Below are 22,697 nucleotides of genomic sequence, written 5' to 3' on the forward strand. Positions count from 1 at the left end.
AAGAAGCTCTCCTATTCCTGCGGATCGAAGATGTTCGACAGACCATCGGAAATCTCGGTAGCCTCGAAGTCTGGAGATTTTACATCATTGTCAGCATTTTTAGCAGTGCTGGGGGGTTGTGTACTCACAGGGGCCGGGTATTGTATCCTCATCGGCATCGGGAAAAAGAATAAGATAGATTTCCTTCCAGCGCTGTAGAAGCGGTACTGTATGAGCCTGGCGCTTCTTGCTGATCTCTTCCGATTGAATCTGAGTCATGAAACCCATTTACGGCAGAATTACTTTGACAGGACAGATGTCAAGGGATCTCAGGTGGTCTTGGAGCGCCTGGTTGGACTCGAGGTACAACCCACAGCGGTGGCACCCGTTCTCTTTGAAATGTCTCCGCTTAAGGTGCTCCCTGGTGAAAGCGAGGTTAGCAACGCTTACAGACCACAATATGCTAGGAAATACATACTTCATTCGATTCATACCGTCAAACCCAGGGCCCACACATGTTCTCCATGAACAAAATTCCGTAGGATACCGCTTCATATACGGACACGCAATCTTCAGCTTCTCGGTCTTTCTTCGTTTGCCGTCGAGTTCTTCATCGTCCGGGGCTTCGCCAGAATCATCAAAACTATCGTCTGCCTGGGAGACTCGCTTCCTCTTGTCTTTCGCAGCCTGACGTTGTGATCCTCCTTTAATGACGGTCAAATTTTGCTGTGCGCGAGAGTTCCTTTTTGAAAGGGGGCCCCCACGCTGCTGAGATTCTGTGATGTGAAGTTTGAACTCAATGAAGCGACTGAAAAAGTCTAGCAATTTGTCGTAGACATCTTGAGCACCAACGGTGGACATCATATTTGCCGCGATGGCTGAGTCCGTTGTGCCTGACAGTTGTGTCATGGCTGACCCTGAACTCGAATGAGAGGTTGGCGTCCCTGTAGTTCTGCGGCATGAATCCGCCTTTTCGCGTTTTGAGAAATGTCCTGGGATGGACAGGTTGTTTCCCGCAATAGTGGCGGTACTTCCAGCTTCCATGAATTTTGTTTGAACCACGCTTTCTGTTTGCGCATCTGAACGGGCTGCCTTTGCAAGACTATCGAGCTCAGTCAACATGTTTGAGTCCCGTGGAGGTAGATGGGAATGGAATTTCGAATTGGCATCCATACCAAATCTCATATGCATGCCAATATCAACCGGGTAGTGTGGCCTGCCTATGGCTGGGTCCACTAGCTCTTGTTAGTCTTATGGGTTCTTGTGTAATTTCAAAGGGACAGCTGTGCATCCTACCGATACACCTCGGAAAGCCGGGTATATCCAATTCCTCTACGTGGCCATCTGCATGCCAGAGTCTGTTGATTGCATTGCATCATAGACGTACTTCGCTGGATACACCCACTGGCCTCCAATGCCGAGGTTGGTGACGCCATCGGGGATCCTGCTGGCAACTGCAGGCCTTTGGCTTCCGATACAGTCAGGAATGTTCAGTGGAATGAAGATGTGCGGCTGAACAGCTTCAGTCTTTCGTTGTTGCGGTTCCTTGAGGGCCAATCTTGCGGCGTCTTCCGGCCGGGATGTTGAACGAGCTGGTGGCATAATGAAGTGGAGTCTAGCACAGACTAGTTTCCATAGTATTTGGTTACGATAAAGCAGAAGATGAGTTGTTCCTGACTGGCCTCGTCATTTCGGTTTGGGAAAAAGAATTTGAAAAATGCCGCTGGCGTCAGCTGGAAGATTATCTCGACGCAAATGCGCACGCCGCTGTTGCGTTGGCTGGACCTGATTCGCTGCCTTCTTCGTCTCACCTGCATGGGTGCTAGCTTGCCCAGACTCGGCTACCAGCCAATGATCTAGCATAGGAAACCCCTATGCGCGCTATTAGGAGCCTTACAACACTTTCTACGAATATTTCCTTGGGCAATGCTGTTTTGGGCGCCTAGGGAATGACGGGGAGGGGTTACTGAGAGGCACTGGCCAACGTGAAGAACAACATGTAACCAAGCAGCATTGTTGTATTTCCAGCACAGGCAGAAAATTCTGATGATATCAATGTTTGCTTGTTGAGGAAGTTTCGAACTCACTCAGGCTTCAAAGCACGTAGGGGGGAAAGGAGTAAAAGCATCTCGGTCAGTGATACCATTTTGTTTATGACGGTTCTAGGTACTCAGGTAGGAAAGTCTTTGAATCTACTCCGGCTCTCCATCTGCCCAAACCACAATGTTCGTCGGCGGATCCTCCAACGCATTGAAGAATTCCACAATATCCTTATTACTATACCTCATACTGAAATGGATCAGTATAAACGTCGTCTTCGGCCACTTCCTCACCACCTTCTCCAAATCCTTCCACTTGGTATGCTTCGTCTTCTCCGCCTGCCCGTCATGCTTATCATACAGAAAACTGCACTCCGTAATCACGACCGCAACCTCCTGCTTCAGCCACTCCGGCTCCGCAGCCAGCGTCGTCGCCGTCCCGTCGCCCAGAAACGCAAACACCGGCGTCGTCACGGGCGCCGTGATCTCCACGCCAGACTGCCGCAGCTTCTTGATCTCGGGGCCCGGCAGGGAGGTGTACTCGGGCTTCAGCTTGTGGTTCGTCGTGGAGAAGAGGTAGCCGACGCTCGGCACGTTGTGGTCGCACTTGAAGACGGAGACGGTCATGTTCTTGACCTTGCGCAGGGGTAGGGTGTCCCCCGGCTTGACGGGGATGGTGTTGTGCGTGCCGAGGAAGGCGCGCTCGCCTTCTGTCCTGCCGTCGGCGTCGATGCCCTGCCCGTCGACTTTCAGGCCGAGGGACTCGGCGTCATCGCCGGTGTAGGTGCCCCCGCGGTTGAGGAGCGTTTTGGCGAGGACGTAGTCGTCGAAGAGTTTCCTGCACTCGGCGGGGAGGATGATGTCTGGTGGGTCCTCGCGCTTGGTGAAGGCCGGTGCAAGGAGCTGGCGTGAAAGTTAGCAAAAGGAGGACCAGAATGAGGAGTGAGTCTAGGTGAGACGAACGCAGTGGTCGCTATGTGTGTGGGTGAGGACGATGTGTTTTGGTCTTAGGTCGTTGACGACGAGGCCTGCGTCCAGGAGGAGGTTGAGTTGTGGGATGACGAAGCTTGTGTGCCATGCTGCCCGCGACTTGCCAATCAAAGTATACTGGCATGGCTTGGGGAAGTGCCACTCGAGGACCTCGGAGCGGGAAGACTGCGGTAAGGGCGTCGCGAATGAGAGAGCTGATTTTGTCATGGTGAATGTGGGTGAAGGTCTCTCGCAGTCTCCAGTTGGGGTTTTGGGGTAGGGTCAATCAGGATATGGTTGTTTCTGAGTGCCAGTCTAACCCAGACAACTACTGATAGTTCTGAAGCAGTTGTTTTTTGAAGCTATATTGATCAAGGTGGCCGAGGTCTCTCAGTTTATGTTGTGATTTCAAATGGCGGCCTCAGTGACTCTTCATCTCTTGAGTGAGTCAAGCTAGCAATCAGCCACAGCAGGTCGCGATATTGGGCCAACAGGTTGGCCTCGCAAACAGAAGTTGGCGCTTATCAAGACTGATGGCAGGGATCCAATGGCGGTCACTTTGGAGGTCGGATGGTGTGGCTGATGATGTTTAGGCGCGTAGATAGACAGTCACCGAACAGAGGCAGAATTTTTGCTGATGTCATCGCTGTATGTCTTAACGCCGACAGTCTTCGGCGTTAAGACATTCCCCTCATTGAAAAGCACGACCAATCATTGGCTGGCATTCTCCAAGAGACGAGAATGCCCAAGATGTGTCGAGGCCATTACTCAACACCACGAAAGTCTCATGCACAGTCATTTCAGAACCTCATTTCCGTCCATTTTTGGCTATCTGCCGTGTTCTGCAGCTGCTAAAAGGCAAATAGGTGTTTCCATCTCCTATCAGACACCCAGCGTTAGGTAACTGCTTCGACTACCAGCTCGCAACTGAGAGGCGCCAAACCCAATTAGTTAATTTTACCCGACACCTTTTACCAGCGAGACCGGTCCCGATCCTTGTCCCGAGCATGAACCCCACCCATGATGCCGAAGGCCCGCCTGCAGACCGCGCGCTCCGGTCCCGGCGGTGGATGCGCCCTGCACTTACCGTTTACCTCAAAGCAGCACACCAAGAGTGCGATAAGATAAAGATACCCGGGAGCTTATCGTGTCGCCCTTCCCCATCGAGCCTCTCGTCTCGTCTTTCCCCCACCGCCCACCTTCTTTGCCAATCAACCAATTCGACGTTTTTCCTCAGTCTGTACTCCCCGCGTGGTCGCTTGGGCTAGCGTGAAGGTCCCTGGTTTCCTCTTTGCCCAGGGAGACGGGCCAATTGGCCAGGCAATAGCTAATGCACGGCGTGTATGAGACGATCCCTATCTGGAGAGTCGAATGAGACCTGGCCCTCCAGCTGGGACTCCCCAAGTTCGCTCTGCGGAGAGCTCTTATCAGACACCAGGAATCTCCACCCTGCCTCTCCCCAATGACCTTATCGATTCCCTTCGGCTTACAACGCCTTTTGGTCATTGGATTGGCATGACGAGCCTCCCGTCCACGTCCCGAGAGTATCAGATGTTGGAATTGCCAGATCCGGCTGTCCGTGGCGGGACGAAGCCGCCATCACCCCGGCTCCCCGGTGAGGGGGCCTCAGTCTCGTTGCTGGTGTAGCTCCCCAGATATAAGCTTTAACTAGAGCTCTCTCCAATCCTTCAGTCACTTTTGGATTCTCATGGTTCTTCACTCTCTCGTGTCAATTCCCCTCCCCCTCCCACGTCTGCCTCCCAATTGACACACGCAAACACCAAAACCCCAACCATGGCTCCTCCGCACCCTCTCGACCCGCTCTCCGCCGCGGAGATCGAGAAGGCCATCGCCGCCGTCACCGCGGCGCATGGCGAGGTCTTCTTCAACGTCGTCTCCCTCCACGAGCCCCGCAAGGCCGAGATGACCGCCTTCCTCGCCGCGCCCGGCACGGCCCCGCGCCCAGCCCGCATCGCAGACGTTGTCGTGATCGCAAAGGGCGGCAAGGTCTACGACGGCCTCGTCGACATCGCCTCGGGCGCAATCACAAAGTGGGAGCTCATGGAGGGCGTCCAACCAATCGTGAGTATCACTCCCTACCATCTCACCCGCACCGCGACTAACACACCCGCCCCAGATCACAATGGAAGAGCTCCAGATCGTCGAACACATCTGCCGCACCGACGAGCGCGTCATCGAGCAGTGCGTCCTCTCCGGCGTCCCCCGCCACGAGATGCACAAGGTCTACTGCGACCCCTGGACCATCGGCTACGACGAGCGCCACGGCAACACCGTCCGCCTCCAGCAGGCCCTCATGTACTACCGCCCCGACCCGGACACCTGCCAGTACCAGTACCCCCTCGACTTCTGCCCCATCTACGACGCCGACAAGCAGGCCATCGTCGCCATCGACGTCCCCAACGTCCGCCGGCCCCTCAGCAAGGCCGCCCCCATCGACTACACCCCCGCCGCCGTCCAGAAGCAGGGCGGCTACCGCACCGACCTTAAGCCCATCAACATCACCCAGCCGCAGGGCGTCTCCTTCACCATGGCCGGCCGCGAGATATCCTGGCAGAACTGGAACTTCCACATCGGCTTCAACTACCGCGAGGGCATCGTCCTCAGCAACATCACCTACAACGACAAGGGCACCGTCCGCCCCATCTTCTACCGCCTCTCCCTCGCCGAGATGGTCGTCCCCTACGGCAACCCGGAGCACCCCCACCAGCGCAAGCACGCCTTCGACCTCGGCGAGTACGGCGCCGGCTACATGACAAACTCCCTCGCCCTCGGCTGCGACTGCAAGGGCGCCATCCACTACCTCGACGCCGAGTTCCCCACCCGCAACGGCGCCGTCCGCACCATCAAGAACGCCATCTGCATCCACGAGGAGGACTCGGGCATCCTCTTCAAGCACACCGACTTCCGCGACGACTCCGTCATCGTCACCCGCGGCCGCAAGCTCATCATCCAGCAGATCTTCACCGCCGCAAACTACGAGTACGCCGTCCAGTGGATCTTCCACCAGGACGGCACCATCCAGCCCGAGATCAAGCTCACCGGCATCCTCAACACGTACGCCATGAACCCAGGTGAAGACACCAAGGGCTGGGGCACGCAGGTCTACCCCGGCGTCAACGCGCACAACCACCAGCACCTCTTCTGCCTGCGCATCGACCCCAACGTCGACGGCCCGCGCAACACCGTCTTCATGGTCGACGCCGTCCCCTCCGACGCGCCGGTCGGCTCCCCCGAGAACTTCTACGGCAACGCCTTCTCCGCGCGGCGCACCAAGCTCGCCACGACAGGCGAATCCCTCACAGACTACAACGGCGCCACCTCGCGCACCTGGGAGATCGCCAACACGGACAAACTCCACCCGTACTCCGGCAAGCCCGCCTCCTACAAGCTCGTCTCGCGCGAAGTGCCCGGGCTGCTGCCGAAAGAGGGCTCCCTGGTCTGGAAGCGCGCGGGCTTCGCGCGGCACGCGGTGATGGTGACCAAGTACCGCGACGACGAGCTCTGGCCGGCAGGCCGCCACGTGCCGCAGACCTCGGGCGAGCCGTCGCGCGGCATCCCGGAGTGGGTCGGCGACGGCAGCGAGAGCGTGGAGCAGGAGGACGTGGTGTTCTGGCACACCTTCGGCGTGACGCACATCCCCGCGCCCGAGGACTTTCCCATCATGCCCGTCGAGCCAATCACGCTGCTGCTGCGGCCGCGCAACTTCTTCGCGAATAACCCCGTGATGGACGTGCCGCCGAGTTATTGCAGCACGCCGAGCCAGGTTGCGAAGGGACGGGAGGGGGTGGTGGATGCGACGGACCAGGTGAGCAAGCTTGCGTTTGAGGGGGAGGCGGGGTCGTGTTGTGCTGGGAAGAGCAAGTTGTGAGGGGTGAGTGATGGAGAATATTAGTTCACGTAATTAGTTGAGACTTGTTGTCTATTTTGAATGAATATATTATCGTCTGAATAATTCAACTCATTCTTTGTAAGGCGTTCTGTGATCCGACGAGATCCAAGTCATCGAAAGGCTCAGATGAGATGAACGTCACGCGAACTAAATCTACGGCCGCCATCTGAACGACGGATGCTTCCAGTCCAAATCATTCTCCTCCTCAGATGAAACGCCGCTCAGCTCCTCCTCCGCAACCCGCCCCTCGCGCCGGCGGTTGTCCCGGTTCATCCAGATCAGCGTCACCGTCGACACGACCAAAATCGTGCTGATCGTCGCCAGGTTGAGCCCGTTGCCAATCTTGTAGTCCGGCGCGTCCCAGGGCAGGAACGCCCACGTGCTGACGAGCCCGCCGCAGTTGCCCAGCATCACGTTCGTGCCGATGGCCGCGCTGCGCGCCGTGTCCGACACGACGTTCGCCGAGGCCTGCGCGTTCGTGAGCGCGCCGAGCGCGAAGACGGACGAGGTGATGAGGAAGGTGGCGCCGTAGCGCACCTTGAGCTCGTGGCTGGCGAGGAAGAGGATGTAGCCGACCATGGCGAGCGGGCAGGAACAAATGAAGAAGATCTGGCGGCGGTCCATGCGCCAGCTGAGCCAGGGCAGCAGCACCGTGAAAAAGGCGCCGACGACGTAGGGCGGGACCGTGAAGAGCTGCTGGCGCTCGACGGAGGAGCCCGGGAAGATGCCCTTGACGATGGTGGGGAGGAAGAAGGCGAGCCCCTGGACGGTGACGTTATTGAGCAGGAAGACGAAGGAGGTGGAGAGCACGACGGGGTTGAAGATACCGCGGCGTAGCTTGCGGGTGTCCATCTTGTCAAGGAGGTGCGCCTGGCCGACGCGCTCGGAGCGGACACGGGCCTCAGCGAGCTCCTTCTCGGCGGCGGTCAGCCAGCGAGCGGAGGCGGGGCGGTCGGTTAGCGTGATGAAGCCGAGGAGGCCGAGGCCGATGGTGATAATGCCCTCGATGGCGAAAATCATGCGCCAGGTGTGCAGGCCGCCGAAGTGCGGGAGGCGGAGGATGGCGGAGGCAAGGAGGCCGCCAAAGGCGCCGGCGAGGGGGGCCATGACGATGTAGAGGGAGAGGCGGAAGGCGAGCTCGGAGCGGCGGTACCAGCGAGAGAGGTAGTAGGCGATACCCGGCATCATGCCTAGTTATGTTAGTATTGCGATGTGATGGACGGATATTTTGCTGTGTGCTAACCTGCTTCAAAGATTCCGAGGAGGAAACGGACGCCCATCGCCTGGGGGACCGTGTGCACAAAGGCAGTGCCGAGCGAGCAGATACCAAAGAGGAGCGTGATGAGCGGGATAAACCATCCTGGGCCGAGGAGCTTGCAGAGAATGTTTGAGGGAATTTCGAAAATGATGTAGGAGATGTAGAAGACGGATAGCGTGCCGTTGTAGTCGTAGCCTTTCATGCCCAGGTCTGTCTCGAAACCAGCGATACGGGCATTGCCTTGGGCGAGTCAGCTTGACTGATGGACGTGATCACGGGGAAGAGACTAACCGATGTTGGCTCTGTCGATGAAGCAAAAGAGGTACAGCAGGCTGACGGTCGGGACGATGGCGAGGTCGATTTTGAGTCGGAGCTTCCGCTCGGCGGCCCGGTCGTACACGAACTCCTCCGGATGGCTCCTGTGACGGTGTTAGTGGGGTCCAGACCGGGTGATCTTACTTAGGTGATGTCTCTTACTTCTCCAGGTCCGGCCTCTTGAACTCCGAAGATATCGTCTGACCCATGTTTGCGTTGATGTTGTCGATGTTCTCGACGACCGGCTTGTCGTTACTCATTTTGACGGGAAAGAGGGGGTCTCCTCCTCGGAGACCGTCTCTTGCAAGCGAAAATTCTCGGTTCTTGGCGGAGCAGTCACGGCGGTGACCGGGGGCGGCAGCGCTGGTGGAGCTCGGAAATTCGGCTGGGAGATGGTACGGCCTTACTCAACACCGAGAGATGGAGCAAAGCTGTTGTGTAATGAGAACGTGCAGAAAGGAAGCTCAGGGTCCACGAAGATGGAGCAAGATCTCGCAGGGACGTGTCGATGTTTCTATACCTCGCGGCCACGACCACAAACAACACCCCTGGTCGTCTTTTCCCCCAGATTTGGGTGTGAGTGGAGAGCGCCGTGGCGGCGCGGCGGCGTACCCCAGACGGCTTCTCCCACACGCAACGCGGGGTAAGGACATCCACCAGCCCGGGAGGCGTAGGTCATCAATTTGCATCGGATGCCAGCTCGGGAGACATCCAGAGGCCAATCCGATTGCATCGCATTTGGCCCACGCCCGAGCCCTGGCTGGTCGGTGTCCTCGTTTCCTCTCCCGTCTGGGCCAGTGAGGGTGGTGCTTTTGGTGATGACGTGGTAAGGGAACGGCAATGATCTGCCTAGACCGTTGCAACGGCCTCTGGGTTTCAGGGATGGCAGGATGCAGGTGTGATGAAATGAAGATGGCGGGTGTTTGTTTACGCGTTTCTTCTCTTGTGATTGAGCTGCAGCAGCATTGTTGAATGTGACACCGATGCTTCTGAAGACTGGAGCTCTGATAAGCAAAATGCGACAGACAAGCTGCACGTACTCAAAGGAGAAGCTCGCAATAGACTTTTCACTTTTTGATGCTGTCTTGCAAACGGGATTGCGGCGTCCTCGCACATTGAACTAGCTAATGCTCGGCGCGACTGTGGAGGAATGCAGATCGGAACCCATTCCCTTTTCTCGTTTCGGGATGAAAAGTCGGCACTCGACATCGGCAACCGGCGCACCGTTGGTGCTCGAGGTTCATCTGCCTTTATCCGATGGGATGGTCCAGGCCAGAGCTCCCCAGGGTGGCAGCCCTTTCTGCTCGATGCCAGGGGTGGCCAGGTAAGCTGTAGCTCGGTCCTCCAAGACACCCTCCAGCAGCACCCATCCTGAGGATAAAATGCTGAAGGGCACACATGTCAACTGCCACATTGCAGCCGTAGGATCAACAGCGTTGCAAGCCAAGTCTCGATGTTGACGATAGCTTGTCGGTGAGAATGCGGTCGCGGCCAGCACCAGACGGAGGGACACGCCGAATTCGAGACATATCTCCGGGTTTTCCGCCCGCGCGTGTCCAAGTCTGGCGTCCAGATGCTTTCTTCTGCAGGTTGAGTCGAGTCAAGTCTCAGCTGCCTGAAGTGTCGAGCTGGAGTACGTGTGTTTCTTGGGGCCGGCTTTCCCGCGCGTTGTTCGGCCGGTTGCGGTGTCTCAGTGGAGCAACGGAGGGGTATGAGGGTCCGGGATATCCGATCCGGGCAGATTTATAATAACCTTAGGGCACCGTCGCAATCCCCAACAAATGCATGTCGAGTCTCTCAAAAATGATATCTCCAACTGTTGAAAGATGCGATGGAATGGTAGCAGATGGCCCCTCGCAAAAGCCCCATATCGGTGTGACAGCCCTCGGACCGATTTGGGACGTTGTCGCAATGTCGCAGCTTCAGGGAAGGGACGGAGGGAGGGCGACGGCGGCACTTGCCGTGATGCGAGATTCATAAACCTGGGCCAGACACAAGCAGCCGTCGACTGACCGGCCTTATTGCGTTCTCAGGTGCATCGCGGCTTCTTGACTCGTCTGGGACGTTCCTTTCGGCCGATGCCCATCGCGTCCTAGGACTCTCGGAGTTGTGCAGGTGCCCCGCGGACCATGCTGCCTCGGAAAGCTGTGGTCCGGAACTCGTAACTCGGAATATCGTAAGCAAGCTTTGGGTTGCCGCAGACGTAGAGACGTAAGCAAAACCCCGTGGGACAAACGTCGACCGGATGAAGGTAAGCTTAACGGCGGCAGCACGTGGAGGCGGCCCGCGTCGTTGGCTGGGGCCGTCACACGGATCCGTCAGGCCGTATTTTTCGGGGGTCCTCGATGTGTCATCAGAGTAGGCATGTTGTGTGGTCGATGGCAGCGACAGAAAGTCTCAGGAAGCAGTTCATACCCGTGTTTGAGCTCTCTGGTTCTGGTAAAGAGCCGCTGTTGACGATCATCGAGACAGACCAACGCGAGGTGGTTTGATCCTTCAATGGCCCTCTGGTGCTTCAGCAGGTATCGTAAGACGTGACTCGGACACCCGCGCAGAAAGGGTGTCCTGGTATTTTCGGTCGAACACGTCGAGAAAAACCTTAGGTCCAAGGTTTGGTGTTTGACACGAGAACCAGACGATGTTTGCTTCGGCCGGGAGCCCGGTGGTCAAGCCGGTTGACCTGGGGCAGACCCAGCGCTCAGTGGACACCATCAACGCCCAGGCCTGGATCCACTCTGTCGGCTCGTCACCACGTGCCCGCCAGTCGAGCCTGTTCTTATCTGCTATCGTAGTTACCTAAGCAGATAGCCGAGAAAGATACCACACCCCAGCTTTTCTTCCATCGAGGCATCGAGGTACGTACTGCATGGTCGTCCAGCACCTACCTAACTCAGGTTATTCGGTTCTCCTCCTCGCCTTCCTTCTCTTTCTCCGCGCAAATGGCATTTGTCCAGTGTCTTTTCCAATCCAGTCCACACTTCTAATTCCATCGCCAACAGAGTCATGACGCACATATCAGCCGTTCCAGCCGATTGGAATCGGTTTGAAATTGACAGCCTGCACCACCGTCGATGGCACACGGCCACACGTCGAGGACAATGCCAAAATCACAAGCATAATGCCACAAATACACCATCGCCTAGAATAGGAACACCCCGGCACCAAGAGCCGCCAGTCGTCCAATAGGGCCGCCATCGGGCACACAGCGTCGCTTCCTCGGTGGAGATTCGCAATCAACCTAGGGCTCCTACGCGTCCCAGGGCTTCCTCAGGCCCTTCCTGCGGCTTCCAAGTCCCCAGGCGCCTCAGAAACCCCCCCTGCCCGGGTCTTATCGCTGCCGCTGCTAAGACGCTGCCGCCCTGCGTGCTGCGTGCTGCTTGGTAGGGGGCCCGTAGCCTGGTTGGGCGATGGACGCAGCGCACTGACTGGAGGCAGACTCGGTGCCCGACGTCATCGAGCATGGTGGCGGTCAAGTCTATCCCCGCCCGCCAGAGAGCTCAACAACGCACGCTGGCTGGCGCAGCTGCAGCAACAGTGAGGCGGCCGCACCGTGACGACAGCGCGAGGGATTCCAGTGTCGAGAAGCATTCCGCGGTTGAGGCTGAAGTGAAGAGGCCACGAAGGGGAGGGAAGGACAGATGAGACGCGGTGCGAGGCCACCAGAGGCAGACGCTGAGGGCGACGGACGAGACGTCCCGCGGTCCAAAAGTCCAGACGAGACAACTGACAGCCCACCCTCGCCAAACCCGCCGTCAAACGAGAGAATTAACCTCTTTCCGCCCATCCATCCGCCGACCGGCATCCCCAGCATCCCCCATTCTCCGTCGATCAGTTCAAGCCCAACAACGGGGTCGTGGTCCATGGATCACCCGGGGGCGATGGGCGAAGATTTCACCCTCATTTCAGTCCCTTTCCCCGTCGATGGCTGCCCAAGCGGCGACTGTCAGGTTCGAATCGCGAACAAAAGCGGGTTAACCAACTGAGGCTAAAGGACGCGGTGGACCGGGTCTGGAATGGTCAAAGGCTGGAATGGAAGCGAAAAGCAACGACACGGGCCTTGGTGGGCTGCTGTCTGCAAGGAGTAGCCTTGTTGCTGCAGCCCCCAACTTCCCACCAAGTTTGGACGACGGTCGCAACGGCTCGATATGGCGCTGATGGCTGCTGTTACGGCCCGGCAATCACTGCCCCTCTGTGCGGTGATGGCATTTCACGAACCGGAGTTTGTCTGACGATGAAACAGGCTTTGGTTCTCGAGTTCGGACGCAGATTCGCATCCTAATTGGTGTTTTTTTTGCGGCATGCGGGAGAGCAACGGTCCATCCCTCGTTGGCAGCTCTAACAGCCCGCATCTCTGCCCTACCACCCGTTCTTCCCACCACCAAGTTGGACCATCCAGACGCCAGACGCCAGATGAGCCGGGATCATCGCTTCAACGAGGCATCACCAACACCCACCATCCTCCCCGCTGCCACCGGCGTGCAGCCCCTGCCCCGGCTTCCGTCGTCAAAAAGCCTGCTTTGGCTCTCCACCAAGAATCTCCGTCGTGCCCAAAGACTAAATCTACAATTACAAAAACGCTTCAGCTCGCCCAGCCCCCTTCTTTTTCTCGAATGATCTCTTCTCTCAAGGACCCTTAACGCGACCATAAGGCTGTCATCTCTCCCACCCCAGGAGCAGCAGCAGCAACAGCAACAGCGACAGCAGCAGTTCGAAAGACTCTTGTCCTCCAGTACGAGGGAGCAGCGTCGAGACCCAGGACCGTCCATCATCGGGTCTAGGTCACAGGTCCAGTTCGGTGAGGTCAGCTGGCATACTCGTGGGCTTTTCCTGGCCTTGCATCGACTTCTCATAGGCCGGCTACCACCCACGCCTACCACCACACGAGGCGACTCTTGCTGGAACACCCAGTCATCCAGCCAGTCCCGTCGGTCTTGCATCACATCACCCGTTATCAAGCCCCATCGCTCGTCGGCCATCGGCCCAGCCAGCCAACGGGGTCTCTCTGCCTCCCCCCGCGCCTCTCGCTCATCGCCGGAAACCCGCACTGCCACTGTTACAGTGTCGCAGCATCTGGACCCTTGGCCTTAAAGCAACTACGGTACTCATACGCCACGCAACGCAGGGCGGCACCGGTACACTATTCCATTATCCAATCCATACCCACACTGGACCACTGAACAAGGCGGGTCAACGGTCTTCACCGACACTACCAGCGCTATTGGCCCGGCTCGCTCGCTTTAGAGGAACATTCCACCACTACGCAGCACACATTATCCCGCTTTTCCCCCTCTTCTCTCGCTCTTTCTCCCTTTTGAAGTGTCGTCATCGCTCTGAAATCTGGGATCCCGCAACACGAACACTCACTCAGCATTTCTCCCGGATTCACCACCACGAACTCCTGCCATCACCCGACCATCCCACCGCCTAAAGGACACCGTCAGTAAACACCCGGCCCTCCTCTAGCGACAACCACGTTTTTTCTGCGAATTTTGTGATACCCTAAGCCGACTTTATTCCGTCTCCAAACCCACCCATAAATACGTTTCAATTGCCCACAATGGCCGGCCGCGCTGAACGCTGGGACCGCGACCGCTTCATGTACGAGCGGGAGCGTGACCGCGGCTACGGAGACGACCGCCGCTTTTTCGATGAACGCAGCCGCTTTGAGGAGCGCGACGACTACAGAGACTATCCGCCCACTCGCCGTGGCAGGGAACACTCCGATGAGCGTTACGACCGCAGCGAACGTGGATCCCGCCGCGGCGGCTACGACGAGGAAATAGTTCGGGACCGCCGCTACTACGAAGAGGATCGTTACGCTCCTGGACCCCCTGGACCCCCTGGACCTGGACCTGGACCTCGCCGTGGTGAGCCTTTTGATCGCGAATTCGATCGTCGCCTGCACCTTGAAAGAGAGCGCCGGAGCCCTTCTCCCGTCCGCCGCCCGACCATGGTCCGCCGTCAATCATCCCTCGACACTTACGACCGCAAGCCCCTTCCTCGCTTCTGGGAGGAGCGCCGTGAGGAGTACCCTGCGCCTGTCCGCAGAGAAGACATCCGCCGCGAGGACTTCAGGGCGCCGCCTTACGTCCCCATCCCGCTGCCCCGCAGCCGTCAGCTCGCTTCTGCACCTTCCCAGCGCTACGAGGAAATCCAGATTGCCGAGCCAGGCTTCTACGGCGATGAGGAATACAGGGGCATGCCCGAGCGGGTGAAGGAGCGCGAAGTCGTTCGGTCGCGCAGACGCAGAGACCGCAGCAGAGAATCCAAGGTCTCGAGATCCACCAGGACAAAGTCGCACAGAAGCAGCTCTCGGTCTAGCAGCACCTCAAGCAGGTCGACCAGCACCAGCGGTGCCACAACCATCCGCAGCGAGTACCCGAAGAAGGGCAAGACTCGTATCCCTGCCCGCCTCGTTTCCAAGAGGGCTCTCATCGACTTGGGATACCCCTACCTCGAGGAGGTGAGTTTCTTTGTGCTGCTCACCGCACCAAACAGCCGACTAACGCCTGCAGGGTAACACCGTCATCGTTCTCAAGGCCCTCGGCCAGGACAACATTGATGAGCTCCTCAAGTTGAGTGAGGAGTACAAGCAGAGTCAGTAGCCTCATTTCAAACTTCGTTGCACCTTTCTGACATGATGCAGGTGAGATGGAAATTGCTGCAGCTCGCTCTTCTGCCGGCAGAATCGAGGAGCGCCACGAGGAAATCTACACTATTCCCCCGCCCGTGGCCGCGCTCCCGCCGCCTCCGCCCGCCTCTGTCCACGCTCCTCCCCCACCNCCCCCCCCCGCCCGCCTCTGTCCACGCTCCTCCCCCACCACCCCCCGTTGTGGTGGCACCTAGCGCGCCTCCCACGGTGATTGCTGCTCCAGCACCGCCGCCGCCCGCCCCCGTGGTCGTTGAGGCGCCGCCGCCACCACCCCCAGCCCCCGTCGAGGAGGTTTATGAAAGGAAGAAGACGACGATCGTTCGCGACGTCTCGCCTGCCCGCTCGTACACTACTACGACCTCGGGCACTACCGGCACCGTCTACGAGCGCCGTGAAATCAGCGAGGAAATCCCCATCGGACCCATGGCCATCGCCGAGCGCCGGCGCAGCCGCTCCCGCTCTCGCTCCCGCAAGAACATCCGCAGCGAGATCAAGGCCCTCGAGGCCGAGCTGCACGCCCGCAAACACGGCCGCGCTCACTCCCACGGCCGCGAGCTCGTCCGCGCGGAGCAGATGCCCGACGGAGCCGTCGTGCTCTTCGAGGAGAAGGTCGAGAAGGTGGAGGAGCCGCGACGCGGGGTGCGGATTGAGAAGGACAAGAAAGGTAGGATGGCCATCAGCGTACCAAAGTACTACTAAGGTGCGCGTCATCTGTTGTACACCGGCGTCTTGTCGCAAGAATGTAGACTGACAATGGTCTCTTCAACAGGTCCTCCCCCGAAGCTCATGCGCGCCATGCTGGCGACCCTCACTTAAGGGCGCCACTCATCGCCTCGCTGCTTCGCGGCCTACGCAAGTTGTATGAATATCACAAGACGAGCTACAGACCTCATCTATGAAGAGACGGACCATTTTTGTTGCATTTATTTATACCGGAATCTGGAATCTGGCATGGCGATATCATACTACTATTATTACCCTATAGAAAAAAAGGACAATGGGTTTGGAATTTTGGACAGGATACATGTTTACAAGTATGGAACTTTTGGTGGCGGACGACGCCCGGGCGGTTGCGATTGAGGGAAGGCCTGGCGGGCTTTTTTCGCCTTGTCTGGGTGAATGAAGACCTCTTTCTTACACGTCTCATAACGAATTTACGATGTTAAACTTCACTTCTTACATAAAGAGACATTGATTGTGAGCGATCTTATTGAGACTGAACCTTGAGTGAGATTTCACCTGAATTGCGGCACATCTCAGGTGAGATTCGATCTCACGTGAGACACAGCGTACCTATCTTGGCGAACCTACAGTACATGGCGTGCGGAGATGTAGCCAATCAGTGCAGATGGACTGGAGGCATAAGGTGGTGTTGTTCAGTCGCACCTGGTGGGATAGATATTTGACCTCAAAGACCTTCTGTATCATGTATTTGCGTCGCTACTGTATCTCATTTCCTTTCTAGTTTCTCCATGTGTCTTGGTACAACTCTGGCAATACAATTTCTCTAATAGAAATAATAGAGTCCGAAGCTCCATCATCTCTCCCATGTTTTCCTTCCGAGGAACCTGATTCGTATCGCACCCGGAGCCGTCAATCGACAGAGCCGAGGTGCGAACTCATGCTGACAGTTTAGCACTAATTTATTGTTAGCAGTTTCATGGTGAGAAGTCTGGGTGGGAGGTCTTACGCAAGCACCGAACTGGATGTCAAACGTCAGCAAATGGTCAAAATCATTGGGATGTAGGAAGCTTCGCAGTCTGAACTTACGCCGTGAGCGTCACCTCCACCCTTGTTCTTCAGCACATTTCCACTGCTGTCTGTAACCGTGCAGCTTCCTGTCACGGTGGTGCATTGGCGGTGGATGGGGAAGCCGGCGGCGAGACCTGGGTCCTCGGTGATCCAGTCGGGGTAGGTACACTGTGACTTTGATCAGTAATCTAGTTTCTTCCGGTCCGGGTTGGGCTTGGGGGTGCAAGGCGTACGCAGTAGACATTTTGACCCTAGACACTTAAGTTAGCGCGACGTTGTGGAAGCTTTGGAATGAGGGGAACTTACGTTTCCGCAGTCGTTGAGTTGAGGGACCTGGTCAGTGCCGGAGTTGCAGTACATGTTTGGGTTATTCCATTGGCCGCGGACGACGGCCAATGCGCCCAGGTATACGACGAATGAGATTGCACGAATGGACATCTTGTGTTGAAGGTGTTGTGTTGAATAAGAAAGGTCAGGAGGAAGAGTAGCGCAACCCGAATGGCTAGACAGCTCCAGATCTTATATCGAGAGCTAGTTTATAAATATAGCAACCGCAGTTAGTTATAAGCACATCACAATGCTATTTCTATATTTTACTTTCTTGGTCAATCACCTAGACTTTGTTATAGTTAGGCACAGCACAGCCCTGATTCATGTCGTGGCAGGGTTTGCCCACCACGCGGCGCGCCCATAGCTTCTGTAAAAATCACTTGAAGAAATATTCGCCGAAGATGTATGCGCACTTTGTTACGAGGCAAAACACAAATAGTTGCTCTCAGCGTCAGTTGACTCAGAGATTGGCAGGAACATGATGAACAAACTGCGGAATTTAGGCTCTGAACATACGATGGAATAGTAGCCTGTCACCTGAGTACAGACCAACCCAGTGGCGCATGCGTCTCCCGGGGTTGATCAAGAAGCAAGGGTTGTCAGACTGGTTGCTGAAAGAGCTCACTTGATGTCACAAGATCCAAAACCTCAAAGATGAAGACCGCAACATGATCAAAACCTCAAGGACAACCATCTCCCTCGTCACCACCCGGCAGCAAAGCCAAGCGCCCAAAACGGAGACCTCCCCTCCGCGCACGTGACGTCCAATTTCCGTCCCGTCTCATCCCAGTCCACCCTCACTCTATTTTGCTTCATCGCTCCACATTCACTACTCTACCCCACACACGCTGTGCGGTTCAATCGGCAACTGTTCGGACGACGGGGAGGGAGAACGATGCGATGAACCCCCCTTGACAGAAAGCTTCTCGCAAGTTGAGACAATCATTGCCGTGTTTTTCAAAGGACTGCTTAACTCCGCGAGGTTGGAATGTAGAATGCAGCTCGCAGACGCAGGGCGCCGCCATACCCACCCTGCCAGAAAAAAGAAACCCCCTTCGGAGCGCAATGCCGGCGCCTTTCCCAACGGAGCCCGTCCGAGCACTCCGGAGCCCACCGTACCCCCGATCGCTTGCTTCCGTGTAAATTGAGGGGGCCGCCATCTGGGGCGACGTGAGATGTAGATTAAACATTTCCCCCTTGGTGATATTCTTTTTATCGTTTATTAATCCCCCAGGTTTCCCGTCGATCTTCCTGAGCCTATCGCCCATCCCACCGGCTTCTTTCGTTTTTTCGTATCGATTTCGTATCGAACGCCTTTCGCTCTTATTTAAAAATACATTCGTTTTTTGCGATATCGTAATTCATTGTGCTGGGTTCACGATGAAGTCTCAAATCTTGGCTACGGGTCTGCTCGCCGCGGGCGTGAGCGCCGCCGCGACGGAGAAGAGGGCTTGCAGCGCCACGGCAGAGTGGCCTGGCTTCGCCGGCATCAAGCACGCCTTCGTCTTGTAAGTCGGCCCCCATCTCTTACTCGCAACATCACTTAGATATCCTTGTCCGGAATACTGACCTCAGAAACCACAGCGGCGACTCCTACTCCCAAACAGGCTTCAACACCTCCCTCGCCGCGCCCTCCGCCGCCAACCCGCTCGGCAACCCGTCCTACCCGGGCTGGACCTCGTGCAACGGGCCCAACTGGGTCGACTACCTCACCGTCAAGCACAACGCCTCGCTGCTGTACACGTACAACCTCGCCTATGGCGGCGCGACCGTCGACGCAGCGCTGGTCAAGCCGTACGCCGACACGGTCCTCACGCTCAAGGACCAGGTGTCCGGGCTCTTCAACGCGTCGTACGCCCCGCGCACGGCGCCCGCGTGGACTGGCGCAGACACCATCTTCGCTTTCTGGATCGGCGTGAACGACGTCGGTAACTCGTACTGGAACGGCGCCGACTCGACGGGCCCGCTGAACGACAAGATTGTAGGCGTGTATGAGGGCTTGGCCAAGGAGATCTGGGCGGCGGGCGGGCGGAACTTTGTGTGGTTGAGCGTGCCGCCTGTGGATCGCACGCCGATGCTGACTGCGGAGAGCGCGGACGCGCAGAAGCTTTGCAAGGAGGACGTGGCGGATTTCAACGGCAAGATTGCCGCGATGGCGAAGAACGCGACGGCGTGGGAGGGCGTGAATGCGTGGGTTGTGGATGCGAACGGGGTGTTTACGGGGGCGATTGAGGAGCCCGGGAAGTATGCGAGTACGGCGGGGTTGAAGAACACGACGGCGTATTGCGAGGCGTATGAGAAGTAAGTTCTTTTGATTCTCGAGATGAAGGATGAAGACTGGATGCTGACTTGAGATACAGTGGTACTGATGCGCAGGATACGCTCATTGAGAGCTGTGGGGTGCCTGCGAATGAGTACTTTTGGCTGAACACGCTGCACCCTACTTATCCTATTCATGATGCGGTTGCGGAGACTGTTGCGGATGCGCTGGTTGCGGGACCGAACGTTTGCTGAGGTTAAAAGAAGGAAAGATTGAGATTCTTGTAGGTACTTTGACAGATGTGTACATATGGACAAAGAGAAATTCAGTGCTTGTCATTGGACTATGCGATGTAACGAAAATAAGCTTGGTCGAAAGCGATCTCATGTCGACTGGGACTCGGCCCGAGAGGTGAACATGCAGCCCGCCATTGTGGCACCCGACATCACTCTTTATCAAAAGGAGTTCGAAAACGGCCGTACGGCCGGTATGAGGGGCCTCATTCTTCGGCCTACAATGCCAAATATGGCAGACATTAGGTGGACCACGCTTCAAGAGTGATCACCAACACAGGCGAGGGACCTGGTCATGCGCACGCGGGGCGCAGTAAGAAGCTGAACTTGGCGTAGGACGACTTGAACTTGAAAAGCAGTGAATTGGTTCGACTAGGGGCTTTATGGGTCCTTCGCCAGCTGCTACACTCTGTTGGTGGTTGATAACTTGTTGGGACCGGGGTTTGGATGGCACGATGGAAGCGCGAACCCATGAGGCCAGAAAATAAGACCCAGCCAACGAGTCAAAGACACCCCCGGTGACACTCATGATAGCCCGAAAGGTCTGTAGCCCCAGCCATATCCTTGCATCAATATGCAAGTGCATGGTCCGTTGGCAGTGCGGTCCTTCTTTGTCCATGTCGTGTTGTCTTGCCCCAGGCCACCAGCTTGGCCGCCGCCGGAGTACATACGGAGGCCAACCCCCGTTGGAAGCCCCCCGACCCCATACTTGTCTGTTTGGCACCTTTACCCTCTCTCTCCTGGAGCTGTTGGCGCTTGTGCTCGAACCCGAGGGGAAAAGCCCCCAACTCGCTTCTTGTCGCGATGAGGGCCACCGCGGTTATTTACGTCCTCGTCGCCTGGGCGGTTCGCTGCGCCTTGACACAGGAGCTGGAAGACATTCCGTACTGCTCCCGGATATGCTTCACAGTTGGAAATTCTGAGTGGTGCAGCCTCGGAAAGACGTCCAACTGCGTTTGTAGACAAAGCATCGCCAGCTACTACCGCGGAAAGTTCAAGAGCTGTATAGAGAGTAGCTGCCCAGGAGACGTAACGTTCAAAGGTAGCTAGCAACCCCGATTAACCCCCTCTAGCCATTGTGAGATTGTGATTTGTGGTGCTGACAAGTCCTTGCAGAGGCCTATGCCGCCTTTGCAGCGTACTGTGTCGCAAATGACTGGATAGATGCCGCCTCAACAGCATTGGGCGAAGCAACAACGGTCACCATCGGACCAATCGTCATAGTCACGCCGACGACTACAGTAACAGGGTCTGGTGGCTCTGCGGCGACTATCACGTCGGAGATCACTGCAACAACAGGAGGATCTGGGTCATTTACGACAGGATCAGCAACAACTGCAAACCCCTCTACTGAACCGACGGCGGAAACGGCACCTACGACCGACGGGAGCGACAACAACAATAACTCTTCTGATGCATTGTCAACAGGTGCAAAGGCAGGTATCGGAATAGGAGCTGCTCTTGCAGTGGCTTTAGTGGCTGTTATCCTGTTTATTTGGCGAAGGAAACGGAAGGCTCTATCAACCGAAAAAGATGAGGAATCGTCGGTCCCAGAGCTCGATAATGGAGACGTCTCTAACAGACATGAATTGGACTCGAGCACCATAACTTCTGGGTTAGACAAGACGCACTCTGTGGCATTCTCAAACCAACAAGGCATGGCTGAGTTGGACGCAACCTCTGCGTTGTACAAAGGACAGACGAGGCTTGAGGAAGGCGAAGCCACGCCTCCAGTGGAACAAGGCGCGGTCTCAGGCGAGGCTGGATCCATGATCTCGCATCCTACACCGTCACTGCCACCAGCAACAAATATAGCACAGCCTATGATTGGAGATTATATCAACTCCAATTCGTCGGAACCGTCACTTCCAAGCACCGCGGAGTTGGAGCACCTGCTTCATGAGGAGCAGCTGTTGCGAGAGAGGAGGCGGACTTTGGAGCAACTAAAACAGATACAACAGGACGAGCTTGCCTTGGGAGAGCGTATAAGGTTGTTGAGACAGAGGCATAGCAGCCAATCGGCAGAGGGTGGGGGATAATACCGTCGTCAGGAGGTATGTACTCGCGCGGTGGTTCACCTCAACATCATTTTGAGAGTAAAGGCCTTCTGAGATTCGTAATCTGAAGGCACTAATGATTGCGTATGGCATCAACGCCTTGGAAAGTCCATGCCGGGTAGTGGAGACAACTTGTGAGGGCGAGGCAGTCATTTCGAAGATGGTTATTGATATTAGTCTGACGACGTGGACACGGTGATGATAATGGTCAGAGGACGTTGAAACTACTCATACATAATTGATATCAAAATATTGCATTCGTACTGCTATAAATAATATCACCAAGGAACGTTTAGTCAATTATATACCACTAAGGTCTTTCCTTGCCTCGTTTGGCAAGTCGCCGAAGACATTTCCGGAAGGGACGTTTCCGCCACTCCAAAGAGTCCCAGAAGCAGTCTTTGGGCTCAATAGCACACTAAAGAAGTTCACCTTGTCATTTGCACGTCCAACACATACTCAAATCACATTACGAGACTGGGCAGAGCAGTCCGGTTGGTGGTGGACATCTCGTTGGGACCGGGGTTTGAATGGCCCGATGGGCAGGCGGACTCCATGAGACCTGAAAATAGACCTGGCCAACGGACCAAACAAAAGACCAACCACATTCTCGTCATTGCCTGAGAGTCTCATAGGTCTAATGAATCCTTGTATTCTCATGGAAAAATGCATGTTCCGTTGGTTGCACCGCTAGTTCCACTCGGATTTCTTGCCCCCAGGCAGCAGGCCACAACTTCGCTCCCGCCAGGATACATACCTAGCACCGCGCCAGTTGGACTCACTCCCTTTGTACCTCCTGTCTCTTGTTTCTTTCGCCCCCTAGCCTATGCAAATGCTCATTGTTGGCGCATCTGCTTGCAGCAACTTGATGCTTGCGCTACAC

General features: G+C 56.4%; 7 protein-coding genes across 7 annotated transcripts; 4 read left to right on the plus strand and 3 right to left on the minus strand.

The window, feature by feature from the left end:
• Positions 1-11: 11 nt before the first annotated feature.
• On the minus strand, positions 12-267 carry GCG54_00007054 (uncharacterized protein; the record flags this gene model as incomplete). Its single annotated transcript, XM_045407043.1, has 2 exons — positions 12-70; positions 129-267. The coding sequence occupies 2 exons, from the start codon at positions 265-267 to the stop codon at positions 12-14; spliced, it is 198 nt and encodes a 65-aa protein (XP_045265964.1).
• Positions 268-2,171: 1,904 nt separating this feature from the next.
• Positions 2,172-3,215, minus strand: GCG54_00007055 (tRNase Z TRZ1; the record flags this gene model as incomplete). Its single annotated transcript, XM_045407044.1, has 2 exons — positions 2,172-2,921; positions 2,982-3,215. 2 exons carry the CDS (start codon positions 3,213-3,215, stop codon positions 2,172-2,174), a joined length of 984 nt encoding a protein of 327 aa, XP_045265965.1.
• A 1,566-nt stretch (positions 3,216-4,781) lies between these two features.
• On the plus strand, positions 4,782-6,876 carry GCG54_00007056 (Copper amine oxidase 1; the record flags this gene model as incomplete). The annotated part of the gene is made up of 2 exons (XM_045407045.1): positions 4,782-5,069; positions 5,125-6,876. The coding sequence occupies 2 exons, from the start codon at positions 4,782-4,784 to the stop codon at positions 6,874-6,876; spliced, it is 2,040 nt and encodes a 679-aa protein (XP_045265966.1).
• A 174-nt stretch (positions 6,877-7,050) lies between these two features.
• GCG54_00007057 (putative transporter) lies at positions 7,051-8,730 on the minus strand (the record flags this gene model as incomplete). Its single annotated transcript, XM_045407046.1, has 4 exons — positions 7,051-8,087; positions 8,141-8,395; positions 8,447-8,574; positions 8,633-8,730. The coding sequence occupies 4 exons, from the start codon at positions 8,728-8,730 to the stop codon at positions 7,051-7,053; spliced, it is 1,518 nt and encodes a 505-aa protein (XP_045265967.1).
• Positions 8,731-14,027: 5,297 nt separating this feature from the next.
• GCG54_00007058 (uncharacterized protein) lies at positions 14,028-15,938 on the plus strand (the record flags this gene model as incomplete). The annotated part of the gene is made up of 4 exons (XM_045407047.1): positions 14,028-14,933; positions 14,986-15,067; positions 15,157-15,786; positions 15,892-15,938. The coding sequence occupies 4 exons, from the start codon at positions 14,028-14,030 to the stop codon at positions 15,936-15,938; spliced, it is 1,665 nt and encodes a 554-aa protein (XP_045265968.1).
• Positions 15,939-18,584: 2,646 nt separating this feature from the next.
• Positions 18,585-20,025, plus strand: GCG54_00007059 (Acetylesterase; the record flags this gene model as incomplete). The annotated part of the gene is made up of 4 exons (XM_045407048.1): positions 18,585-18,712; positions 18,789-19,505; positions 19,565-19,709; positions 19,831-20,025. The coding sequence occupies 4 exons, from the start codon at positions 18,585-18,587 to the stop codon at positions 20,023-20,025; spliced, it is 1,185 nt and encodes a 394-aa protein (XP_045265969.1).
• A 536-nt stretch (positions 20,026-20,561) lies between these two features.
• On the plus strand, positions 20,562-21,796 carry GCG54_00007060 (uncharacterized protein; the record flags this gene model as incomplete). The annotated part of the gene is made up of 2 exons (XM_045407049.1): positions 20,562-20,799; positions 20,874-21,796. The coding sequence occupies 2 exons, from the start codon at positions 20,562-20,564 to the stop codon at positions 21,794-21,796; spliced, it is 1,161 nt and encodes a 386-aa protein (XP_045265970.1).
• Positions 21,797-22,697: the final 901 nt, after the last annotated feature.

This window comes from Colletotrichum gloeosporioides, assembly GCF_011800055.1.
Source record: "Colletotrichum gloeosporioides strain Lc1 chromosome Unknown consensus_32, whole genome shotgun sequence".
NCBI classification, from domain to species: domain Eukaryota; kingdom Fungi; phylum Ascomycota; class Sordariomycetes; order Glomerellales; family Glomerellaceae; genus Colletotrichum; species Colletotrichum gloeosporioides.